This window comes from Anabrus simplex, chromosome 3, assembly GCF_040414725.1.
Source record: "Anabrus simplex isolate iqAnaSimp1 chromosome 3, ASM4041472v1, whole genome shotgun sequence".
NCBI lineage: Eukaryota > Metazoa > Arthropoda > Insecta > Orthoptera > Tettigoniidae > Anabrus > Anabrus simplex.
In genome coordinates, this window is record NC_090267.1 from 275314304 (window position 1) to 275340643 (window position 26340).

Here is a 26340-nt window from a genome sequence, read left to right on the forward strand (position 1 = left end):
GCCCCGGCCACCCCCCCACTCCAATTCCTCCATATCAGCAAGCCTTTCCACCTCTTCCTCATTCAAGCCCCCACCTCCCACCACCACCCACAATGGATCTCCTCCACTTCCTTATCACCTCTCTTCACAACTGTACAGCCACCCTACATCTTCTAACCTCACACCTGCTCCCAACCATTCTCATCCCACCATACTCACAGCCTAGTTATATTCAAAATCACATGTACCAATAATTGTAACCTTAATGTAAAATCTGGAAGCACAAATGTATATGTAACTGTAAACACTACATAATAAAGCACAGAACAGCTACGCTCCTTAGCCAAGAGGCCAAACCCTCACATCCCCTTAACAATCAAATGCTCCCCCTTTCTATCTCCTAACACCAACAAACCTCCAAACCCCGCCAAATCTCCTGGCCAGAGAGAAGGCGCTACCTTCTAGGTGGCCCGCCCCTTCCCTTTGGGAAGGGGAATGAAAACATTCCCCTTGGTCCTTGGAAACATGTCTGTACTTTTCATTGGCATACAAATTAGAGAGATCGTTTCTCAAGCGATGCATCTTGGGAAACACAGATCGAAAGAAATTTTTACACGTTTCTAAGAGCACTAGACGGAAATCACGTGTTGTATTCTTCAAATTTTGTGTTATCGGCTAAGCAAACAAATTTAATTTTTTCACAATCGCGAAATCTCTCATCAATTTCCATCAAAATGTTATCCAAAATTTCAAAATGTAAAACTCGATACATCTGAACACATTCGTCCTGAGGGTGCTGTACTCTCGGGTTTGGCGCATATCCGTCATTTTGCTGGCCTTCTCAAATATAATTTAGAAAATGCTCATCGGTCCTCTTGTTTCTGAGAAGATCACATGTTGTTCTTATGTTTGATATACAATAGTTCACAACCAATGACTTCTTTTTCAAAATATCATAAAGAATATCAGTTAAACAAAAAATGTCACGAAACCCTACTGCCAGAATAGTGAATTCAAAACTGTTCATGTCGTGAAGAAAGCCTCTGGCAAGTAGAATACATTTGTCACCGGACGTTTCACAGCCAGTGGTAACTATATTTTCGAAAACTTCTTTCAGCTTTTCCCAGTCATCCACAATTACACTCAATAATTTTGATTTCGAGCTCCAGCGGACAGGAGTCACGGTTGGAATGCGTGGCCCCGAAGCAGCAGAAACGGCGTAAGTTCTCATTGTCGAGTGATGGAAAAAGGATGGTATTCCAGAAATTGATAAAAAAATATACGACACTTTCGTGTTGTTTTACAACTCTGTTGTAAGGCCAAATTTAATCGGTGCTCCAAACAGTGTACAAATACTGCAAGAGGAGCTTTCTCTTTCATCTTTCTCTTGAGTCCATTTAAATGGCCAGACATCACGCTCGCTAGCACCATCGTAAAACTGTCCTACTAATTTGTGCTCGTAATCGAATGGTCCCAAAAATTTGTCCAATAAAGCAAACAAAGCATCTGAGGATCTGTCAGCACTTACATCACGGAAACCTAAGAAACGTTCCACTATAGCCCCGTCAGCATTAACAAACCTCACAATTACAGAACACTGAGACACCTGTGTGATATCTGTCGTATCGTCCACCTGAACAGGGAAAAATCAGCACTCGTCAATTCTGTTTTACGAAATCATCGATATATTCTGAAATGCACTCGATTAACTCATTTTGAATACTCTTTGATTCGCCACTAAACACACTTTTTGTCTTAGAATACTTGTTTTGTATTTCTGCAGGGCTTTTTGACACCAGCAATGCTAAAAATTCCTTAAAATGACCACGATTTATTGAATTTAATGTTTCGCCATGACCACGAAAAGCTAGTTCTTGCTTACTTAAATAGAGCACAGCATCAATTACCAACTGAAGGAAAAGCCTATTATAACGTACGGTACATTTTCATTGAACTGTGCAATATACTGTCTAGCATTTTCCTTCAGGGCATCAGAGATCGTATTTTGGTTTCTTTCCAAAGTCTTCAAATCTAGCTGGCATTTTATATGTTCTGCAGAGTCTGAGTGCTTATGTAAAGAACGTCATCAGTCGCCTTTGAGTCAGCAAGGAGTGCGGATGTACTGAATTGAGCGCGGAGCAATGGGCAACACGTTGGCACAATACAGGACAGCAATTGGTAGCTTGTACTGTGGAATGGAAAGTAGAAAGGAGATAAGAGTGAGAAGCTAAATGGTGAAAAAAGGGGGTTGTTGGCTGCTCTACTGGTGGCGGCGGTGCTGTTGATAATAGGAAGAGTGGAAGTTAATCCTGGTCCAGTGGGTTCCATTGGATAGGATGAGTTCGAAGCGATTAGAGAGATGATAAGAGAGGCATGTCAGACGGAGCAAATAAGAGAAATGTTTCGAGAGTTATCTAAGGAGTTTAAGGACCTAAAGTTGAGTATTAAGGTAGATGTGAGGAAGATAATGGAGGACGAAGGGTGTAATAAAAATGAGCTGGATCTTTTGAAGTAAAAGGTAAGAAGTTTGGAGCAAGACCTGAGAGAGACGGAGAGATTAGTAGAGAGGAGTAAGCAAGAAAGTGTGAGGAAGAATATTTTCATATATGGGGTGCAAGAAGAGGGAAAGAGACCAATGTGGAACTAGTGTATAAAGTGGTGGAAGTGGTTCAGAATAGGATGAAGATTAGTGAAGTTGATACTGACGATGTGTACCGTGTGGGGAAAGTTAAGGGAAGGAGGCCCATCACAGTGAAATTAATATCTACATTGATGGCGGACATTGTGATAAGGAATGCGAATAATTTAAAGGCGAGAAAGTGTGGATAAGAAGAGAGATGAGCAGGGAAGCCATCGAGGAGAACAGAATCTTGAACAGGCATTTAAGGGAGACAAAAAAGCAAGGCCTTAAAGAATATATTAGAGGGCAGCAGCTGGTTGTTGGGGACGACAGATGGACACGTATATGGGTGGTGGGCCGGCTAAAGAAATTAGAAGAAGAACATCAACAACAGCAGGAGACCCCGACGGCAAAGGGAGAAGTGACCAAGGGCATAAGGAGAAGTAGCAATGACGTAGAGGAGAATGATATTACGGAAGTGAGCGTAGTCCACAGCACACCAAGAGCGGCAAGTGGAGAACTGCTGAATAGGAGTGTCAGCAACCAGATGGTCGGGAATGCAGAGACCTTGATGAGCCAGCACAGCGCAGAGGTGAATGAAGCAAGAAATATGCCACGAGTGGTGCAGAGTGAAGTGAAAGGGGGTGAGTGAAGATAATAGGAGACAGGGTAAAGATTCAACCTCACCAAAAGGAACACAGGAAGTAAAATGGAGAGGAGACAGGCAGTAAATAAGGGAAGATCAGTAAGTTTGAAAGATTTATGGGTAGGAAAAAAAGGCGCTGGTACGCAGAGAGGAAAGGAGGAGAAGAAGAAAGAAAAGGAAGAGGAGAGAGATAGAGAAGACTTACTAGGAAGAGTGACAAGAAGTAGGGGTGGAAGTGGAGAATCACAGAAGCAGAAAGAGGAAGGGAATAAGTAACTAGATATGACGATAGGGTTGTGGAATATTGAGGGGTTGATGGGGGAAGCTAGGGATCAAAGAAAATGAGGAATTAGTAAAGGAGTTTGAGATAATTGCCTTAGTGGAGACGTGGTTAGGGAAAGGGGTATACATTGAATGCGACGGGTATAGTGTAGTCAACGTGATAAGGAAAAAAATGGACAAGATGGTAAGAAACCCAGGTGGGTTAGCAGTTTTAATAAAGAATAAGATAGCGGGCAGGGTAGAGAGGATACAGAGTGAGGTAGAGGGGTCGGTGTGGTTTATAATTAAAATGGGAAGTGACGCAAAGGAGGCAATTTGTCTGGCTCTATTATATAATCATCCTAAGGATTCAGTATATGCGAATAAATTTTTTTGAGGAACTGATTGAAGAAATAAACAAAATTAAAGGGCTGTATGTGGAAGATGGAATGATTTTAATGGGGGATTGGAATGCAAGAGTGAGCAATCGAGTACCAGATTATGGGAGAGAGGATACCGAAGTGAGAGGGTTCAGAAGAAGGAGTAAAGACAAAGGTATAAATAGTTATGGAGTAAGGTGTTAGAGCTATGTGCTATAGAAAATTTATATATTTTAAACGGGTGGATGAGGGGAGACAGTAAGAGGGAACTGACGTACATCACATCAAATGGAGGGAATGTAGTAGATATAGGAGTAAGCACGGATATAGCGTTAAAGAGAATGATAGGCTTTGAGGTGGCAGAATGTGAGACAACAGAACACATGCCCATTAAGATAAAACTAAGAGGTGAGGATGATGAAGTGAGGAGAGGGATAGGAAAAAGTGTGAGGTATAAGAAGGAGGGATGGAAGTATATCTGGAATGATACTACAAATGAGATTAGAGTTAAAAGAGAGGGCAGATAGTTAAAGGGTAGAAATTGAAAGGGCTCTGGAAGGAAATTATATGGATAATGTTCTAAAATGAATAGAACTCCCAGTATGGAGGGTGGGAAAGAAAGTGAAGATAAGAGAAAGGAGAAATAATGACAGAGTCATGGGGTGGTTTGATGAAGACTGTAAGAGGAAACGAGAGGTTGTAATGACAGCTCTAGCGGAGTTTAAGAAGGGAGGGAAACAAGAAAAGAGGGAGGAATATTATAAATTAAGAAGAGATTACAAGAAGTTACTGAATGAGAAAAAGAAAGGCTGGAAAGGGGCGGAAGCTGAAAGAATAAACGGATATTGCAAAGAAAAGAGATTTGAGAGGAATTGGGAAGCGATAAATAAGATAACGGGACCAACGGGGAAGGAAATAAATATATAGGGGAAAATGAGTGGGTAGGATATTTTAGAGGTATTTTGGGTGCGAGGAGGAACTGGCATGAGGAAATGGGCAAGACTTATATCGTAAGAGAACTAGAAGTAGGAATACAGTTACTAGATTAGGAGATAACAAGACAAGAAGTAATTAAGATGTTAAGTAAAGCAAGAACAAATGCAGCAGGTGGTGCGAACGGTATTACAAACAGGGTATGGAAGGAAGTGGGGGCAAATGAACCGATGTTGAAGGTGATGGTTAATTTTTTTAACAGGATGTTGGAAACGGCGAGATTTCCTAGTGAGGGGAGAAAAGGGGTATTATGTCCAATATATGAGAATAAAGGACTTCGAAGTGATCCTAATAATTATAGAGGAATAACTCTCCTTGACTTATTGTCGAAGGTGTATACAGGAATTTTAGCCAATAGGATTAAAAATTTGGCAGAGCAGTATGGGAGGATATCGGAGAATCCGAATGGGTTTAGGAAAGAGAGGAACACGGTGGATGTGTGTATTTCCGATACTTTAATTACGAAGTCTGTGAGGATAGCAGGGATGAGATTATATGTAGCAGCGATTGATTTGGAGAAAGCCTTTGATGCAGTGAGTCGGGAGGCGCTATTTACTACATGAAGGGATAAAGGGCTTTCAAAGGAAATGAGGGCAGCAATGGAAGGAATATATTAGAACACGGCCTCTCAAACGCCCAAAATCTCACGCGTGCAAATAGAGGTGCAAGACCTCCGTGCACTGTGCATCGCTCCCGCTCGGCACGGCTCGGACCAACGCTTCGTCTTTGGGCTACTCGGCTAAGCTCGGCTCAATTCGGCTCGCATCTGGAGCGCTACCCAGCAAGTGAGGGAGACAGGGGGTGCGAGTGAGACAGGCATGGGGAAAGAGAGAGACCGCGCTATTGCTCCAAATCGAGGAGTGGGGGTCTGCACTCTGGTCAACCAAGCGAAGTCGTCTTTTGCACCGTGCACAGTGCATGCACCAAGCGCATGCACTCTGAGAGGCCCTGTATTAGAAAGTACTGGTGATGATTAAATTACAGGGGGGTGGGGGAGAGTTGAGTAAGTGTATTAAGTCGAAGAGGGGAGTGAGACAAGGTTGTAAGCTGTCACCAATATTATTTTTATTGTTTATAAATAATATTTTAGAGAGACATGGAGGAGAGAGATGGCAATGTCCTTGGATAGGGAAGCAAGAGGTACCGGGCCCGCTATTTGCAGATGATCTATTGATCTTGGCACTAACAGCCAGTGGGTTGCAAAGAGAGTTAGATGAGGTTGTTGAATATACTAGAAGATGGTCACTCAGAGTAAATGTACGGAAGACGCAGATAATGGTGTGTAGGAAAAGGAAATCCAGGAAAGAAGAGAAAGTTTGGATGGTAGAGCAGAAAGAAATCAGACCTGGAAGAAAAATGGAGTATTTAGGTGTAATAATTAGTAGTAACGGATCATGGAAAGATCAATGCAGGAGGGCAAAATTAAAGGGAAGGGGAGCACTTGCAGCAGTGGGGGTATTAGAAAATAAATTCCCAGGTATAAAATACACAATTCAGAAAATGGTGTTCCAATCACTGGTAAAAGGCAAAATATTATTTGGGGTAGAAGTTTGGGGATTGGAGGAGGGTAGGAAGGAACTAAACCAATCGGTGGCGAAATTTATTAAGATTATGATGGGTGTTCCAGACTGTACTGCAAATGCGGGAACTAGATTAGTATGTAAAGAATCGATAGAAATTACAATAGCTAAGAGGGTGATTAAGAATTGGAAAAGATTAGAAGAAGGGAAGGGAGGGGATTTAATACAAGAGGTGTATGGGTTCCAGAAAATATGGAAAATGAAGGATACTGGGTGAACAAGTGTAAAAATAAATTACAAAATTTAGGGTTAGGGGAATTAGGGTGTGCGGGATGGGTGGAGAGGAAAGAATGGGCATGAAAAAGGGTAAAGGGGAGAGTAGCAGATATAGAAAAACAGAGTTTAATAATGGAATGCAGGGAGAGAGACTGCTATCAGTATTAAACAAATTGGTGGAAACAATGAACCTGAGAACCGAATTTGAGGGCAGAAGGGATAAAAGAGCTTTGTATTGGTGGGTAATGGGAGTTCCAAAAAGCAGGAGTTGGGGAGGACGAGAAAATAAGGATAGATATATTTTGTATGGGGAGGGTTAGTCGGACCTGCATATATTTAACCAATGCAGAGCCTTAGAGGAGGTTAAAAAGAAAGTGCTGAATAAGAAAGAGAGAGAAAAAGTAGAAAAGAGTTATAAGATGACAGCACGGTTGTGTAGAGAGTGGAAGAGGGGAACAAATATATAAAAATATTTAAATGCGGTTAGAGCTAGATTTTTAAAGAAATTGAGGGAATAACAGGTAGAATGGTGAGAGTGAAAAGGGGACAATAAAATAGAAGAGAGACAAGATAGGGATAAGAGGAAGGGAAGAAAGGAGAAGGGAGGGCTGGAGTTATGTTTAGAAAAGGCGATAGGAGAGGAGGGAAGCAGGGGGAGATGTGAGTAAGATATGAGATAGACGAAATGTTGAGCTGAATATGGAAGTGAAGTATTCAGAGAAAGGGGAAGTAAGATTTAGATGAATGTGTTGGATTATATATCATATAGATATAATAAGAAGAGATGTGTATATATTGGTAAAAAGATGTATTAAGAGTCGAGTAGGTAATATATAGATAGTGGTGAGGAAGATTTAGATGAATGTGTTATATTATAGGTAATGTAGATACAATAAGAGATTTGTAGGTATTGGTAAAATATTGTATTAAGAGACGAGTAGGTAATATCTAGATAGGGGTGAGGAAGATTTAGACAAATGTGTTATATCATAGATCATGTAGACATAGGCTAATAAGAAGAGATTTGTAGATATTGGTAAAAGATTGTCTTAAGAGACGAGTAGGTAATATCTAGATAGGGGTGAGGAAGATTTAGACGAATGTGTTATATTATAGATAATGTAGATACAATAAAAAGAGATTTGTAGATATTGGTAAAATATTGTATTAAGAGATGAGTATGTAATATCTAGGATAGGGCTGAGGAAGGAAAACCTTGTTATAAAGAAATTAGCTAGGAGAAAGTAAGTTGAGAGATAACTGTAAAGAGGTTGTATAAGCATTGAGTTTTTGGTGCGGTATAAGGATATGTGCAATTAGTGAGTGGTTTGTAGACTATGAGACATAAATAATGTGGAAGAACTGTATGAAGATGGTGTAAATTAGTATAGAAGTAAGGAAACTATTGAATTATTTGCAAGGTCGGTGTTGTAAAATGGTGTACAAATATTAACTGTATGACGTAGTTGAAGAAAATGAACAATCAGTGTGTAAATTGTTGAGGATAAGATGTAAAGAAGGTAGAGAAATGTAGGTTGTAAGTGAGAAAGAGCAGACTGAAAGAAATGGAATGGGGAGTGGGTGGTATAAGAGGTGAAGGGGCAGAGTGGGACTGACCCACCCCAAGGTGAAAAAGAATAAGCATGTCCGCACGTGGTGAAACAGGAGAAGCAAGGATGGGTGCTGCCAATGTGTAAGAAAGGCGACTCGTATACATCAGGCTGGACAGTAGATAAGAACGCGACGGGTCACATGATGGACTGGCTTCCGCCTCATGTGATCCGCCACAGAAAGAATGGGAGGAAAATACATTGCCAACTAGGTGCTGGTGGGGGAAGACATCTGACCCAGGAGGCGTGGGTGAGAGTGGTATCACGGGCTGGATGGGCAGTTTTTCTTACCAAGGGGATGCAACGAACAGCCAGTTCTTTTAAATTAGGTATGGGCAGTAGAATGACTAGTTAGGACGTTAGTGTAGATGTAGGGGGTGCCGTAACATGAGGTCCGGTCATCCGCCCATGTTGGAGGCAGCTCAGTAGATTTGTTAGGGGTGGTGCCTTGCATGGTGTCTGGTATCCCGCCCGTGCGGGGTGCCACCAAGTTAGTTGCAGTGAAGGTAGCATCTTACATGTGGTGCCGGGGATCCGTGCATCTGTGTGATGCTACAGAGTAGATTAAGAGAATGTAATTTAGGCATAGAAGATTTAGATGAAATTAGTTATAGATTTAGTTGTGGTTAAGCAGTTAGTCTAGCCATGTAATATTTCCTTTATTCCCTTATACCGATGGTTTATAACTATAGTGGGGTAATAAAGATGTAATGTAAACAACAATGTAAACAAATAATGTAAAGAATGTGTTATGTTCAAAAGGGCTGAAAATCCTTCTTTATACCACACGTTACTTTTATTGCTAAAAAAAAGCAGGGCCAACAAAACAACTTCTGTAGAGCTGGAGAGGAACACAACCATGAAAATTCCTTAAACCACGATCGATTGAATCTAAGATTGTAACATTTACCGGAATGTTTCATCTCTTTTGTAGCACAAATTTTCAGTGATTCAGTAGGGCGACCAAAACATAGAACTTCATTCTGATCTTCATTTCTCCAATGTGAAAATGGTGTTTCTAATAAAATACACACTATGTCATAAACAAGATACATGTTTAAATAAAACAGCACAACACTATGAATGAACTATGATGTGTAAGTACTCGTACTTCACACAGGATGACGCAGGGAAGACGAAACATTCCGATCTTCCCGCAACTTCACTTGCACATTCTGCTATGAGGGAAGTACGCGGGTGACGTCACGGTTGTCATGGCAACCGCCAAGGCTAAGCGGTACGAGGAAGCACTTGGGAGGTTGAGCCAGCTGCAGAATCTCTCGTCTTCACTCAATCTCACGTGCCGTACTGTGGCCGACAGCCGGCGCTTTCGTGAGTTCCCCTGGTTCTCATCAAATGATGCTAGCTCTTGGTGCTCCAAACACCGTACAAAAAACATTTTCTTCCCGTAAAACCAATAAATGTCATAAGAAAAATAAATTTTAAAAAATCATTCCGGTAAAAATAAATGGTGAAGTGGCACTTCATCTACTTCGCCTGAAAAGCTGCCCCTGGCACAGATTATTGTAAAATACACTTGACCGGGCGAGTTGGCCGTGCGCGTAGAGGCGCGCGGCTGTGAGCTTGCATCCGGAAGATAGTAGGTTTGAATCCCACTATCGGCAGCCCTGAAGATGGTTTTCCGTGGTTTCCCATTTTCACACCAGGCAAATGCTGGGGCTGTACCTTAATTAAGGCCATGGCCGCTTCCTTCCAACTCCTAGGCCTTTCCTATCCCATCGTCGCCATAAGACCTATCTGTGTCGGTGCGACGTAAAGCCCCCTAGAAAAAAAAGAAAAAAAAATACACTTGCATCTAAATCACTCAACACTTTGAAGCACATGGGCATTGATGGAATATCACAATATCAATTATATTCTATGTAAATTAATATTTTTAGAGGAACACAAATAGGTTCACCGTTTGAAATTAGAGAAAAGTCTTCCCTAACATCAGACTTATTCTTAAAATGATGTATGTACACTAAAGTTTTGTCATCAACTTCAAAATAATCATGATGTATATACCTAATCCATTTCTCTCTTAATGTTTTATTCCGTAGAAAACTTAAGAACAGTTGTATGAGAGGCATTACCATAGTTAGACTCAAACCTGATTCACAACATGATCAAAACGAACTCATTCTCACATTACGGCGTATAATTACACATCCTAAATGTCCACTGGCTCATATGAGTAGGGTAGTATCAAAGTCGGACGTGTCCATTTTTCTCGAAAGGGATGTTTTGATCGATTATTGTATGAATTTTCATGCTGAATTCAAGTATGAAACCTGCTTGTTTCAAAAACGGACAGAATTACTTCAAAACTGAGCTTATAGTTGGACATTGGGATCAAAACACGGCCAAAACCAGTGTGCGTGTGAATCAAAACGGCCAAGTCCGCCAACAGCGAATCAGAGCGGAGTATTCGCATAGCATACCTATGATGCAACGCACACACTTACAGATATTACGTGCTGGTACTTTTGTTGGTGAAGCTGTTTCGACTGTTAGCTGTGATATTTTACTGTTTTTGCAAAGGAAATCCTCTTTATAATGGAAAGTGCTGTTTGCGTGTTGCCCCTCAAGATGCTGGGAAACGTTCCAGAGACAGAAACAACTAGAAAGTAACCAGACCCAAAGTTGCTAGGTAAGAAACTATCATCATTCACAACCACTATCAGCTTTCTGTAGATTATTGTAGCTAGTAAAACCTTGTGTCATTGGAAACCATTAATACTGTTGCTCTAACGAGGCAGCACAAATCAAAGGTTAATAATGCATGTAAATAACAATGGAACTTGATTGCTTACAAATTAGTAGTTAAAGTATAATGCTCATTGTAGATCGTGAACTGTATAGTACTTGTTGAATCTAATCACATTTTTTTCTTTTTACTCACAGATACTCTGAAAAAGGAATGTCTGAATATCCGAGGTGCAATCACAGAGAAGGCAACGGGTCGAAATGCTGTAGACTTCTGAAAATGGTGTATATTCCCAAGTTCCATTCAGCGTTCTATGCTTTCAAGGAGAAGCACAAACAAGACGCTTTCCTCCTCAAATACATCAAATTCCACCAGCTCGCCAAAGACCAAGGACAGGTTCAAGACCCAAAGCTACAAATTATGTGTACTACGTAGAGAATGAAGTAAAAAAATAAGACTGAGGTATGCAGGCAACCTTTCTGGACATCTTGGGGATTACTAAACATCGAGTAGGAGTATTTTTTCAACGATTTAAAAAGAATGGCTCTCTGGTACCAGTGGAGACCCGAGGAGGTGATAGAAAAGATCCCCTATTCGGGGATCGTAAGGAATCTGTCATAACATTTATACAGAAATTCAAGGGTGTGGAATCTCACTATGGGAGATCATGAAGCAAGCAAATTCACCTCTCTTTTCTGATTTAAGTCAGAACAAATGTTCTGACTGCATCAAACCGAAGTAGCACAGTGAAGAGCCTTGGAAGTGAAAAAAATCGTATTTCTTGTGTATTCTCCGTAGGAAATTCAACATCAGTTTTGCAGTACAATTGGCTGATGCCTGTTCTACATGCCTGCAGCTTGATGAGAGAATTAAAGGTGCTGAAAAGGCCGGAAATGAAACTCTGAAACATGAACTAAACAGCACAAACATTCTCAACAAGAAGAAGGCTATGAGATTTTTTAATTACTTGAGAGAAACTCGCAATGACCTAATTACCATTTCTTTTGAAATCCAAAAAATCTGCCACTACCGAAAATACTTGACCAGTGTGCGTTTTATAGCCGCCAGCTGTGCTGATACAACCTGGCAGTCATTACAGGGTCATCTACAGCTTCACTGAATGAGAAGAATGTCTTCATTTATACATGGGGGGACCATGAAAATCAGAAGTCATCTAATCAGGTACCATCTGCTATTTTTAATGAACTTACAGAGAAAAAAACCTCAGGACAGCCCACAGGAATTTCAACAATCAGACTAGTGGCCGGCGGTTGCACTGGTCAAAACAAAAATGTTATTGTTATGACTATGGTAGCTGCTTGGTTGCAGAATAATGCTCCTGAAAATGTGCAAACTGTCCAGATGATTATTATTATAAGAAATATAAGAACATATGTCGAGAAGTTTTGAAGACTGCCAAAAGATTGCATAATGAGAATGAGCTAAAACATTCTAAAAACAGGTCTAAATGTATGTGGAACATTATAAAGAGGGAGAAAGGTACTCTAGTTCCAATAAAAAATTACTCTTACAAATGCAGGAAAATAAGGCAGTGATCCAGAAGTTGCAGAAATCTTTTGTAACTATTTTCTAGAAGCAGTTTTGAGGTTAACGGAAAATTTTCAAACATCAATTGCAAGAACAAACTTGAATACAATTCAAAGGAATGTAACATCCATGTTTCTTACTTCTGCGACTGAGCAAGAGATAGAGAAAATAATAAAACAGATAGCTTAAAAGAAGTCTTCTGGTTTAGATGGTTAATCAAACTATCTTATTAAATACTGTTACCAGCACATAATCAGGCCTCTCTGTTATTTGATAAATTTGTCACTAACCACTGGTAAATTTCCAGACAAATTCAAGGTAACCAAAGTTGTTCCGATACATAAAAAGGGTAGTGAAGAAGATGCTGGTAAGTCTAGGCCTGTCTGCCTCGCCTCTGTATTCTCCAAAATACTGGAAAGAATTATGTACAATAGACTACTGTCATTTTTAGAGAGGCATAATATATCAGCTGGTTGCCAAAATGGCTTTCGTAAAAATATATCAACTACCACAGCATTCATTAACTTTATTGAATGCATATATGACACACTAGATGGGAAGGGTGCATGTTTAGGTATTTTCTCAGACTTAACAAAAGCTTTTGATATAATTGACCACAGCTTGCTTTTAGAAAAGTTATACATGTATGGAGTTCGGGGAATGGCCTATAACTGAGTCAAAACATTTTTAGGGGATAGAAGACAGATCGTTGAAATATCATATACCAGTACTGATTTGAGCAAAAATTAAATTATGAATGAGTATTTCTGTGCCAGAAACAAAGATCATGGTGTTCCACAGGGGTCAGTTTTAGGACCATTATTATTTTCAGTATTTATTAATGATATTGTCCAAATTGTCGATGATATTCCAGGAGTGCAATTAACTTTGTTTGCAGATGATATTACTGTTTTTGTAGCTGATGAAAGTTCTGAAGGGTTAGAATTAAAGGCAGGCAATAAAGTGAGTAATATCCTGAGCTGGCTTGAAGATTAAACAGAAAACTTCTGTGATTCGATTTCACCATAAGATTAATTTAATATGAAAATTTGTGCAATATCATTTGGAGACATCCTAGTTGAGTACTCATCATCAACAAAGTTTCTTGGCTTGTGGATGGATGAATCATTAACCTGGGAAAAACATACAGAGTTAATAGGTAAAAAGCTTAGTAGAATTTATTTCATGATAATATCTTTGAAAAACAGTTTTAATTTAGAAGCTTGCCGAATAATGTATTTTGCATATGTCCATCCCATACTAACCTATGGAATAATTTACTGGGGAAATTCACGATACAGAGAAGTCATCTGTAAGTTACAAAAGAAAATAATTAGAGCAATGGCCAGTGTCGGCAGGAGGACAAGTCTGCACATAGAACCACACCAAACTAAGCTTTATGAATCAAGTTTGAGTTATGTTTCATCGTAACTATTGTCAGCATACTAGCAATAGAAATATTAATGCCGTAGGGAGAAGAATATTATGCATACAGTACTACTTAACGCATACTAGGTTACATTATAAATGAGGCTAGAATCAAATAATATATCTCCTAGAGTCGTCCTCAGTGGTCTGTCTGCTGGATCCGAGGTTTGTGAGATTGATCACAGCTGAGGGTGATGTATTTTAATAGGTGATAGATCCTGAGCATGCTTGGAATTTGTTTACTTGAAATTCACATAAATGTTGATTTTCTGAGGAAAGGAATATTGCTTAAAAGGCCTGGATTTTTGTATTTTAACAGTCCTGTGTGTTCCGTAAGATAATGCAGACACTGATAAACATGTATTAGGCCCATGGTACTTGTTTATGGTAAAGCATATTAGAGAAAAATATGAAATAAAAATGCTTTCCAAGAAACTGTAAACAACAATGGATAAAATCATACCACATAACACTTTGCACAGATGTAAACAATTTACCCATCAGTAAAGCTAGTATCCCGTTGAATTTCTTCTTTATTCACCATGTATGATCACATAATTTTCTACAAACAGCTAATATTAAAACAAACATATCAATCATTGATTACTTGGCTCTGATTGGCCAATCCCAATCGACCATGCCTTCGAATATTCTTTCAGTGCAGACTTGAGCTTTGAGAGACATCATTAGTTTAAACGGACGGGCATGCTGTTGTTTAAACTAAATGAGTGTCATAAATTGATGGAGGAAATGGACGCATGTTTAAACTAGATACTAACGTTAAATGGGTTTAATTTATACCAGGTTTAACTTAATTTGGAGAAAATGGCCCATAGTTTCTTTAAAACACGGCTTAAGCCATGCCTTCCAAAATTCAGGAGACAGGTAAGAGTATTTTCCACCAAAAGAGAAAATTTTAAAACAATAAACTTTAATACAAAGGTATACATATTATGAAATGATCATAATCCCTGTTCAAGATGTAAACGAACAATATTGTGAATTGCAACTAGCTCATTACAGCTTAGTGAAGTTCTCATTATCCGTCTAGCAGAAGACATCTGTTCCCGCATTTTATACATATCACATGTCTCTCAGCTACCATTCTGAAGTTTTAGTTCGTACTGTTCAGGAGTATGTGATGGATTTAAACCATGGAGTTTCATCTGAACAGCTACATCAAAGAGATAATCATAACATTCACACCTGAAATCAAAAAATAACATATTATGATTAGTCTGTTTAAATAATAAGATCTACAAGAATAAAAGTTATATCTGATAAAATTTCCTTTTCAGCTGGTTCAAATGCAATTCAGTCAATTATTTTCATCTGCATCCGAGCCAAGCTTAGAGAATTAATCTTTTGGTCTTTATCAGTGGTAGCAAAACATCACAAATTAATGAGGTATTGTGAATATTATCTGTTCAACACAGAGTGAAGGTTAGAGGTGCGGTTCGTTCGTTGTAGTAAGTGAGAAGTAGGTGTTTAGAGAGGTTCGCAGTTACAATCAACAATACAGTATTCTGAACTAATAAAATTTTGTACTGTATTTGCTTTTTACTTAGGTTAATAACCTTTTTTTTTAAACAAAAATGTCATTTTGGAGGTGAGCAACTTCCAATTGTAAGTCTAGCCTTACTTTCACTATGCTTATTTCTTGAGGATGATTTTGTGGTTTTGAAACCAACATTTCAGGAGATAGTGTAATCTCCACACAGTAGACATGATCTTGGAATAGGAATGAATAACAGAATGAGTTTGCTGCTAAGTGAAGAAGGGTATGTAATGGCATCTGTGCTCAAGGGTATGTCTCGCGAGAATTCATTTTGCGATTACTGGTCTGCATTTACGATCCGGATCATTCAAATGAACATGAATCAGAGGATGCAATAAAGTGATAAATAGTTTTATAGTGACAAATTCAACACAAAGCACAGGCGACACCACTCTGATGGATGAACAGCTGGCTCTCTTGTGAGAGTAGTCTGCTTGTGTTCAGTGCATGCTAGTGTATTATTCAAAATTATTATCATGAATGAATATGTGCATGTTTAACAGTAAGCAGAAATCACCTTAATAATACATTGCTGTATGGATAATGAGAATGAAAATTGCATGTCGTGGTCAAATGTTTAAGAATGGAATAAGAGATTCTGAAGGAGTACAAGGTTGGGGCAGGTAAAAATTGGACAATTAATGGAAATACAGTAATGTTCTTTAGTTCAGGAGTACTCCAGTATTGAAGAAAAGTTGGCATGAGGATCTAATGAATGGGTTCTTAAGCAGGGAAATTTACTTTTCAAGTGAGTGCGTTTCTTTATTTAATATGGCAGTCAATTTACTGATACAGGTAGCTTGCAACTGAATTTCTTGGAGCTGGAAAAGGGAAACAGTGAGTATAGTTTGAAAATAAGTATTTCCAAGACTAAAGTGATGTCAGTAGGACAAAAGCCAAAGACGAACCAGGTGAAAATACAGGATGATAATTTCTTGTACTTAGGATGTTTATTTTCTCAGGATGGTAGTAGGGCTCGTAGTAAGTGAAACTGCACCAAATTGTAACGAAGTTAATGCAGTAAGCTCGCAGTTACAATCAACAATACAGTATTCTCTAAGAAGGAAATGAATTCTCGGGCAAAATTATTGGTTTTTTTTTGGCAATTTTCTGTCACACCAACACAGATAGATCTTATGGCAATGATGGATAGGACAGGGCTAGGACTGTGAAGGAAGTGACTGTGGTCTTCAATGAGGTACAGCACCAGCATTTTTCTGGTGTAAAAATGACAAACCATAGAAAACCATCTTCAAGGCTGCCAACAGTGGAGTTTGAACCTACCATCCCCTAAATGAAAGCTCACAGATAAATTATCTTTATATCGGTCTGTTTTGCAGACTGACTTTGCTATATGGGAATGGAAACTGGGCAGACACAGAATATCTCAAGTTGGAAATAACAGACATGAAAATATAAAAAATAAACTATTCATGGTACATACAGGTCGAAACAATGGCATTGGAGGTAATGGAATGAGGAGATAAAGGCCAAGTTAGGAATGAATAAACTCTATAGATGAAGCAGTGCTTACAGACCAGCTTTGGTGGTTCGGTCATGTGAGCCGAAGGGAGGGCAGGTTACCTAGAAAAATAATAGACTCAGCCATGGAGGGTTAAGAAAAGCAGAGATAGGTCAAGACAACAATGGTCAGACTCAGTTTCTAATGATTTAACGAAAAGAGGCCACAGCACTAGTTGCAAATAGAGGATTGTGGGGGCGCATAGTTAATTCATAAAGGCTTGCAGAGTGAACGCTGAAAAGCATAACAGTATGTATGTATGCCTTGCCAACCAACAGCACATGGATTTTATTCTACTAGCTTGCGGCCGATGACCTTAGATGTTAGGGCCCTTTAAACAACAAGCATCATCATCATCATCATCATCATCATCATCATCATCATCATCATCATCATCACCACCTTGAGCACTGAAAGCGGTACCTACTCAACTGGTGTACTGTACTTGGGCAATGGAATATATATACATCAAAGGCATGAAGTTATGAAGGAGAATAAGAAAGAGGGAACAATATAGACATGGACAAAAACTTAAATAAATCAAAGGGCAAAGTCAAACCCCACATCTTTAGATGCTTTCATATTCATAAACAGAAAATCTCCTTACAAATCTCAGTTCTTGTAGATATCTACTCAGCCAGCAACAAGCTTATTTCTACTTCCTAGCTTTGTTATGTGGCAGGGTTGCCTGATTTTAAGAATATTAAAAACGGAAAATTACAGTACTTAATATGTACTAACATGGACTGATTTTATCACTTCACTAAGCACACATTAATTAGTAATAACATGACACTTCTCAACAAAAAATTAATGTGATTTAAATTTCTTCCTATTTGTTTTTTCTTTTTCATTTCATGTTGCACTGACACAGATAGGTCTTACGGCAGTGATAGGATAGGAAGGGAAGGAAGCGACTGTTCACCCAGCATTTCCCTGGTGTGAAAATGGGAAACCATGGAAAGCCATCTTCAGGGCTGTCTACAGTGGGGTTTGAACCCACTATCTCCCAAATGCAAGCTCATAGCTAAGTAACCTAAACTGCGTAGCCAACTTGCTCGGTAAAGAGAATACAGGGTGCAGAAGAAATTTTATTTTGTAAATCAAGGGCAAGTTAGAGTGTACAAATACAGGTATTGTGAGCTAGGAACCATAGGTCTGCGGCGATTAGTTTTGGTGCTACACGCGCTTACAGCAGCTAACTTCCCAGGTGCTGGAGCGTAAGCATGCAAAACTGTTTGCTTTTTGTTTACATTTTAGCTACAGACAATGGAAAGGCACAACATACAGTACCTCAGAATAGATGTTTGAAATATCTCCCTCCAGTCAATATACCTCCTGCATAGTATCCTACTGATAACAATCTGTTGTCGTAATCAGATGCCACATATTCCCAACTATGTTAGCATCTATTCCTGTTTGCCTTACGTGAAAAATTATTGCCTTCTCCTTACCCTCCTACTATCCTACTTTCTTCATCTGCCTTAACCTAATTCATGGATAACACTCTACTCTGGTTCCCTTTCCTGCGCCCGTAATCCCCACATGCCTAACAATAGTGTCATCTTATTTTCCTTCCCCTTGAAACATTAGCCTACCTGTTTTCTACAACTTCTTCCCTTCCTTCCGCTCTCTCTTGCCTACCAACCATACCCTGTACATTGACTGAGAGAGATCTATCTTCATTCCTGTCTTCCATTTAAAGCCTTGTTATCTCCCTCAAACTCGCCATCTCTTCCCTCTTCCACTCATACCTAGAGTCCCTATGCCTACCTCCCTGAGCCATTCTTTTACCTTCTTCACAGGACTAAGAAATAATAAGGAAATATCAACATAAGTCACATAGCATATTCTGTGAACAAATATATACTGGGTGAGTCAGCTGTACCTGACTTTTTCTTATAAATTTCATATTTGGTCTGTATTGTCAACCTTAATGGGCTAGTGTGAACTTCTACAGGTGGGACTTTTCTGTAATTTAACAAGCCCACTGACTTTTTCTGTTGTTAGACATCCCAACGAACATCAGTTTTGTGTTGGTTAATTCTCCTTTGCCGTATACCAAGCTATAGTCACCTTTAAGGCACTTACTGTGTCATCACAGCAAGACTTTTGTAAAAACATGTATGTGACACAATGCATCAAACTGTCATACGGTTACGTAAAAAGCACGTGCCAATTGTAAGCTTTCGATTGGATATGAAATTAAAGCTAAAAGCGATGGCATGCTGATAGAAAACGTGTGTGGGTTTGTGAAGCGGGAAGAAGTTTGGTGATGATGTTTGTTGTTTAAAGGGGCCTAACAGCTAGGCCATCGCCCCTAATGGTAAGAGGTGAACGAAACAAAAATTAAAAACTTCAAAAATGTATCCACAGACTGGAATCTAAAATGAATGATGATGAAAAAATTATAGTCATGGTGTTTCTCTAATGGTGGTAATAATTACAGGAAATGTAGACCTATCGTATGTCGCACACAATGGCAATCACAGGTAACACAAACCCACGGTGTTTCGCATATAAGGGTACTACTCACAAGCAACGCACACCCATGGTTTAACACACATAGTGGTACTTACCACGGGCGCCAGCCAAACTCATGGTTTTTCTCACATATTGGTACTAATCACAGGCAACGTACACCCAGGGTGTTTCTCGTAAAGTGGTACTACGCATTGGTAGCGCAGATCCATTCTGAACCCAGGGAAACCAACACATTCCACCACAGCGTTACGGCACATGGACATTAGTCTGCGTAGCCAAATGACCGCTCCCCCACTTCGGTGGAATACACACGATCATAGACCCTACTAACCACAGTACCGTGGTGTTCCTTACATAAAGGCACTGCTCATTGGTAACGTAGATCCATGGTGTTCCTCACATGGTGGTACTAACTGCAAGTAACATTGACCCATGGAGTTCCTCACGTTATGGTACTAAGGACAAGTAGTTTCATGGTTCTAATGTCATCATCCTTTAGTTGCCCCTTTTGGTCACCTCTTACGACAGGCATGGGATACCGCAGATGTATTCTTCATCTCTGTCCCCCACCCTCAAGGGATTGTGTGTTTGGCCCGCGAGAGCTATTTTATTTCGTTCAAGTATGCCAGCAAGCTGGTTAGGACCCCCCTATCTGCCACCTGGGAGTATCACCTCGCCCCCTGCTACACCAGTGCAGTAGGTTCATGCGGGAAGTAGTTTTACAGCAAGTACACTTTCTGATAAGCTCAAGGCAATAGCCACTGTGATGTAATGGATTAAGTACGGAGATGGTACCATGCCTCTGTTTGGGTGGTGGGTTTGAAACTCACTGTAATAAAATAATTTTATTTGTATCATGAGCTTCTATGATTAAACAAAAGGCCAATCATGTGGTATTCAACAAACAGCACGCAACGTTTGCACAGAAATAAAGACATGCAACATCGGACCCTCCTGATGTGTCACAGGGCGGACGGCGTGGAGCACAGTGTTCCTTGACCTTCCATTGCCTCATGCTATGGATTGTAGCTTAATATTACTCCTGAATGGATGTGATAACCCAAAGCTACTGAGCACGAATTGTTTGCCAATATCTAGTAGTGGATTAGGTGTATTTATCAGTGTATTGGATACACTGACCACAGAACGTGGAACTGGTTAGCGCAGCTAGAATATGCCAAGTTATGAGGTTAACTAGAATATGAAATTAGTTCTAAAAACAAGAGTGTACTGATTGAAAATGTGAGTGAATTAGAGAAGCATAAGTACTGTGTATTGGACATCCAGTACATTTTCTGGGGATTGCATGAGAAGGGTTACCGTGGTGCCATGGACTAAGCACAAATGTGCTGATGCATGTGCTTTGGTACGCGGGTTCGAATCCCCATAAGCACTAAATATTTTTATTCACATTTCAACCTTTGAAGATCAAATACAAGGCCATTCGTGCCACATTCAACCAATAACATGCAGCATGCATATTCAATGTGTACTGGCCTGACACTTGGTGTAGCTTAACAGTGTATGTTGATATGCTCCTTATCTACGGTGAAACAAGAATCAGAACGCACAGGAAGCACCTGTACCATGAAAGATTTCCACACAGACGATAACCAATCACAAATACGTTTAGGAGGGTGGAGCGACATTTGCGTAAAACTTCCGTCACTTTCTCAAACAATTCCTGCTAGAGGGGCACCAGTTATGTCCAGTGAAACTGCTGAGATGGTTTTGGACACTTTCTGAGGGAATCCTCATATGAGTACCTGGGCAACAAACCAACCTCAGCCAATCATCTGTTGTACAGATCTTCCATGCCAGTTTGTTTCGTCTGTATCACTTGCAGCTACACCAAGAGCTCCACAGACGAGGTGTCGAAACTCGTGTTGATTTCTGTGCGTGGATACTGATGCAAGGGGCAAATGATTCCGTGTTTGTATCTCACATCTTATTTTGGACAAGTCATGATTTCATAATAATGGCTCTGTGAATCATCATAATATGAACTACTGGAGTGCTGAAAATCCCCACTGGGTAAGGCAGGCAGCATTTCAGGCACAATGGGGAGTAAATGTCTGGTGTGATGTACTGGGTGATCAACTAATTGGACCATGTTTATTTGGGGATCATTTGATAGGAGCCCAGTGCTTACAATTTCTTCAAGACCAACTACCATTGCTGCTAAGAGGATGTGTCCCTGGGTGAGCGTGTAACCATATGAAATCAACATGACAGAGCACCCCTCACATATCAGCAGATGTTCGCTACTACCTAAATGCTACACACCCCAGTTGATGGATAGCAAGGGAAGGATTTGTCACCTTGCCTGCTAGATCGCCCGATTTGACGCCACTAGAGTTCTTCAGCATTACTATTTACTATAAAAAGTATCATACATTTTACACCATGTTATACAGTTAGTCTACAGGACATATTTTTCTCAAGAATGGATTTTCTTCAGAAGTTTCTCATTTTGCTTCAAGTAATTGAAAAACTCACAGCTACTGTATTTTAAATTGACTTTGGTAAGCAACAATGCTTTCAGCATTCCAACTTTTGTGTTTTCTTTTCTGATGTCCATATTTTGTTCATGTTTGCAAAAACTCTCTCTACAGGTGCATTAGTACCTGGCATTGATAACCCAAATTCTGTAACTTTTGAAAAATTACTGAATGATAGCATTTTGAGAAGAAAAATAAACATTTCTACCCATCTCATGTTGGCTTCTTTTCCATCATTATTCCATTGAGTGATTTTGTCTGCAATAGCAAATTTCATAACACACACAAATTCACTGAGAATGGCATTATCATCAACATTTGATTCACCAAATACATTTTTAATCGTAGGTATATATATTTCAACAACATTCCATTTTAGGACCTTGTTAAGCAAGATCCATTCAGATTTCTTATATACCGTACTTCAAATCTGCCAGTCCAGACTTCCAAGTACTGAAACAACAGGGGGCTGTGCAAGAATCCGCATAGGACTGAGAAACATCGGCTACACAAACAACTAGTGACCTTCACTTGTAATGTTCTCCACCATTCGTAGTATGGAACAACACTAGTTTAGAAAAATCAGATATTATCAACCTCCTCCTTTCACAGGAAGTCTATTCACCAAGTTCTTCAAGCGTTCACTCAAGTTTTAAACAAAAAATATTTTATATACAATCAAGACTCAACATCTAATGTGATCTTGTCATAAATAAGACTCACAAGGTTAACTAAGTTGTTAGTAGGCTGATTCCAGAGAATAGTCCATCCACGTAGGAAAAATTAAAGTAAAGTTTAAAATACAACTCAACAATTTGTTTTGCATGTGATTGGTTGTTTGCTTCCCAGATAAAACATGACATTTTATTAATTTTATGATATGTATTAATTTAATGATGTCTTTCAGTTTTTAATTGTGTGCTTAATTGTGTAGAGTCTAAATTCATTTGATATTTCTCAATGGTTTTTGGAATTCCTGTTTATTATGATGAAAAGTTATGAAAATAATTATAATAAATGTTAATTTTTTTTTTTTCTGCTAGTTGCTTTACGTCGCACCAACACAGATAGGTCTTATGGTGATGATGGGACAGGAAAGGCCTAGGAATGGGAAGGAAGCAGCCATGGCCTTAATTAAGGTACAGCCCCAGCAAATGTTAATTCTAATGCTCTTTCTCTTTGCAGTAAAGTACTTATTTAGGTTGTTAAAAGTTTATATAAGGTACAATAAAGTGACAAATGTATTGCTGCAGGCCGTGTAAACATACGACGAAAAAGGTATAAAAGTTTCTGTAGACTAAAAGGTGCGTGGCTCAATTTGAATAAAACTTAGTATGCAAAGCCAATACTGCACACCCTTTCAAGCTGCTATATCATTCGTTTAAAATTTCACATAGATTCATACGAAGCTGACAGTAAAATCTGTTGCGTGTTTAAGGTGTTCTTGTGAGCAGGCGACCGGGAAGTCCCCCGCTGCCGCAACACACTGCCAACAGGATTCAGTTTCTGCGTCACTCACTTGTAAGGACGTATTTTAGAATAACAATGGGCGTTCACTATGAGGTGATATTTAATAATGCTGCTTACTCACAAGGAACGTTGTAAACGGTATCACGAGAAGAAAGATGACACCTGCCCAGTTATGCATATGCCACCAACAGGTACGAGAATCGGTGAAGAAACACAGAGATCAGAAAAAAACTTCAGGGCTTATCAACAGTTACTTCCTATTCTACAAGTCCAACAACATAGCCATCAACATCGGTTACAAAGCCGAGTATGCCAACGTCTGGTTATAAATACAAACATTGGGGAAAGCTGTATTAAAGCGATGGGAGCACGCTTTACCAGTGCATGCGTGAAAAAAAAAGGCAAGATGTTTCTGCGCTGAGTGCAAAATTGGGTGTAGGCCTAAGTTCATCTACCTCCGGCAAGCGCAGGAAGTCTCCACTTCCAAATCAAGAAGTTCTTTTATTTCTCAATCCAGATGATATCAGTTGGCCATCTCATCGAGCAAGAGATTTTATCTCCGTAAAGTACAGTTCTGGACAAAAGATAAAAAAAAATTCATGTGTGTCAACAATGCAAGAATACATATACAAAGTTTTTAAACAAGAATACCCACATCACGCAATCGGTCGGTCTTCCTTTTGTGGACTTCGACCAAAGTACATTTCTGCGCACTACCATGAACACATGATATTCATTATGTGGGACCATTCAAAAATATATAGTTCAGGCAAGAACATATTATTCTGAAACTACCACACACCCTCTACATCCAGACTACAAGATCGAAGCAGATGACAAAAATCCACCCCGTGATACGGCTTTTGAAGTGGGTGACTTCGTACTTGGAAAATACAGTGGAAAGAAACATTCAAAATATTATGTTTGTATCATTACTGAAAGTAATGGTGATATTTATTTTGTAACCAATTTTCGCAAGTGCAACGATGAAGCTGAACTGTTTTGTAAACCACCGACGAAAGACAAGTGCTTTTTAAATGTAAGTGAAATCAAAAGAAAATTACCGGTGACTCATTTTACTCTTGGGAAATGGTATTTTGATGGGTCTATGCCAGAAGCAGAATGAACAAAAATTGTTTTTTTCATTTTATTTTTTCTGACCAAGCTTTCATTCAAACTGTAGGCTACTTAAGCATTGAATTTTCAGTTATTTTTAAATATTTTAGTTCATTTTACATTCACTGTTAATAGTGTTAAATAAATGTGTGACAATTCATAAAAATAAGTTACTTTACTTTATTAAGCCACATATCAGTACCAGTATCTGTAGTTTTATACTTTATTATTATTATTATTATTATTATTATTATTATTATTATTATTATTATTATTATTATTATTAGGAGGAAGAGGAGGAATGAAGCTTGTAGTTTTATGTAACTGATAATCTCAGTATCAAAAGCCACGGGACCTCATTTGTTACATGAGATCCGAACCACCGGACGCGACTTTCACCTCGAAAATCACTCGCATTAATTGGGACTTGAATCCAGTCCGTCCTGATGGTTCCAAGCAGCTTGACCCGTGCACCATGACACCCCTTCTTTATTATTACTTACTGCAATATTAAATATATTTTATTTTTCAGTGATCGTATTTGATGCGGAGTTTAAGATTTATTAGCCCCTCATGCCATGTCGCCATAGCACTGATTTGCGTGTGTAATCCCGTGATGCTTTCAAATAAACATGCAACCATCGCCTTTAACTACTGTATATTATGCAGACATTATGCAACTTACACATTTGGTGTTTTTTTTTTTTTTTTTTTTTTAAATGTACCCTTGTCCTTCTTGTAAACAATATCTTGACATTACCAATAAAAGTTGCCACAATTCGGACTTTAGAAAAAGAGTAAAGGTATGTAAAGTCAAAAGTCTGTTTCATGTAAACACGATCATTACGTTTAAAATTTTATAAAATCGCATACATCAGGTTTACAACAATGAAATTTGTAGAGGTTGTTTACTATCAACTAGACTTTATTACGCATAAATCTCAATTTGTTTAGATGGTAAGTTTCATATATATGTTAAAAAGAAATGTACAAATGTAAACACGCGATGCCTGGAATTGGCCAGTAGCAGAAGACTTATATGATTAAGACTTAACATTAAATGTGGTCTCATCTTCATTTCTAGATTACATATGACTCTCAAGGTTTTATCTTGTCAGCAACTGAAGATTCATTTTTAAGCTCTATCATCCTTTGTATTTTATCTATGAACCACTTATTCTTAAGGGTAATTTCGCTAAGGACCTGTATTCTATGTGTGCATATTTTCTTGTGTAATTTGTTCTCTGGCCCTCTTCATAAGATCGGCTGATGATGACACTCACCCAATGTCAAAACCAGTACCGAAATAATGTTGAAACTTAAGCAGAGCAACAAAATTGTTTTGTATTGAAAAGTTAGACCTCTTAAATTTACCTTTATTATTGTTATTTGCCTATTTACTACAAATAAATCATGGTTAGCTATTTCACTTCCACTTGCATATACAGTGAAACCTGGGAATGTGAGTAACTTTGTGTACAAGTGTTTTGCAAGACGAACAAACATTTCAAATAAATTGTAATTTGATAAGCGAGTGAGGTTCCGCAATACGAGCGTCACGTGTGCCTATGTTTTCCCCTCCCCTGTTCATTTGTTGAATGGATGAATGAGGTCTTTGGTGTTGTAGTGAAGAAATACGTTTCAGAAAATAATCTGCCGCTCAATGTCTTGCTGGTTATGGACAATGCTCCCGCTCATCCTCCAGGCCTTGAGGCCGT

The 26340-nt window shown here is 39.0% G+C and overlaps 1 protein-coding gene across 1 annotated transcript in view; it reads right to left on the minus strand.

Annotated features, from left to right (window-relative positions):
* Nucleotides 1-14885: 14885 nt before the first annotated feature.
* The window catches only part of LOC136867219 (methylthioribulose-1-phosphate dehydratase), a 40931-nt gene continuing 29476 nt past the window's right edge, over nt 14886-26340 (minus strand). The window contains exon 6 of the mRNA XM_067144356.2: nt 14886-15177. Within this exon, the coding sequence (XP_067000457.2) occupies nt 15066-15177 (112 nt within the window). The 3' untranslated portion in view covers nt 14886-15065. The remainder of the gene's footprint in view (nt 15178-26340) is intronic.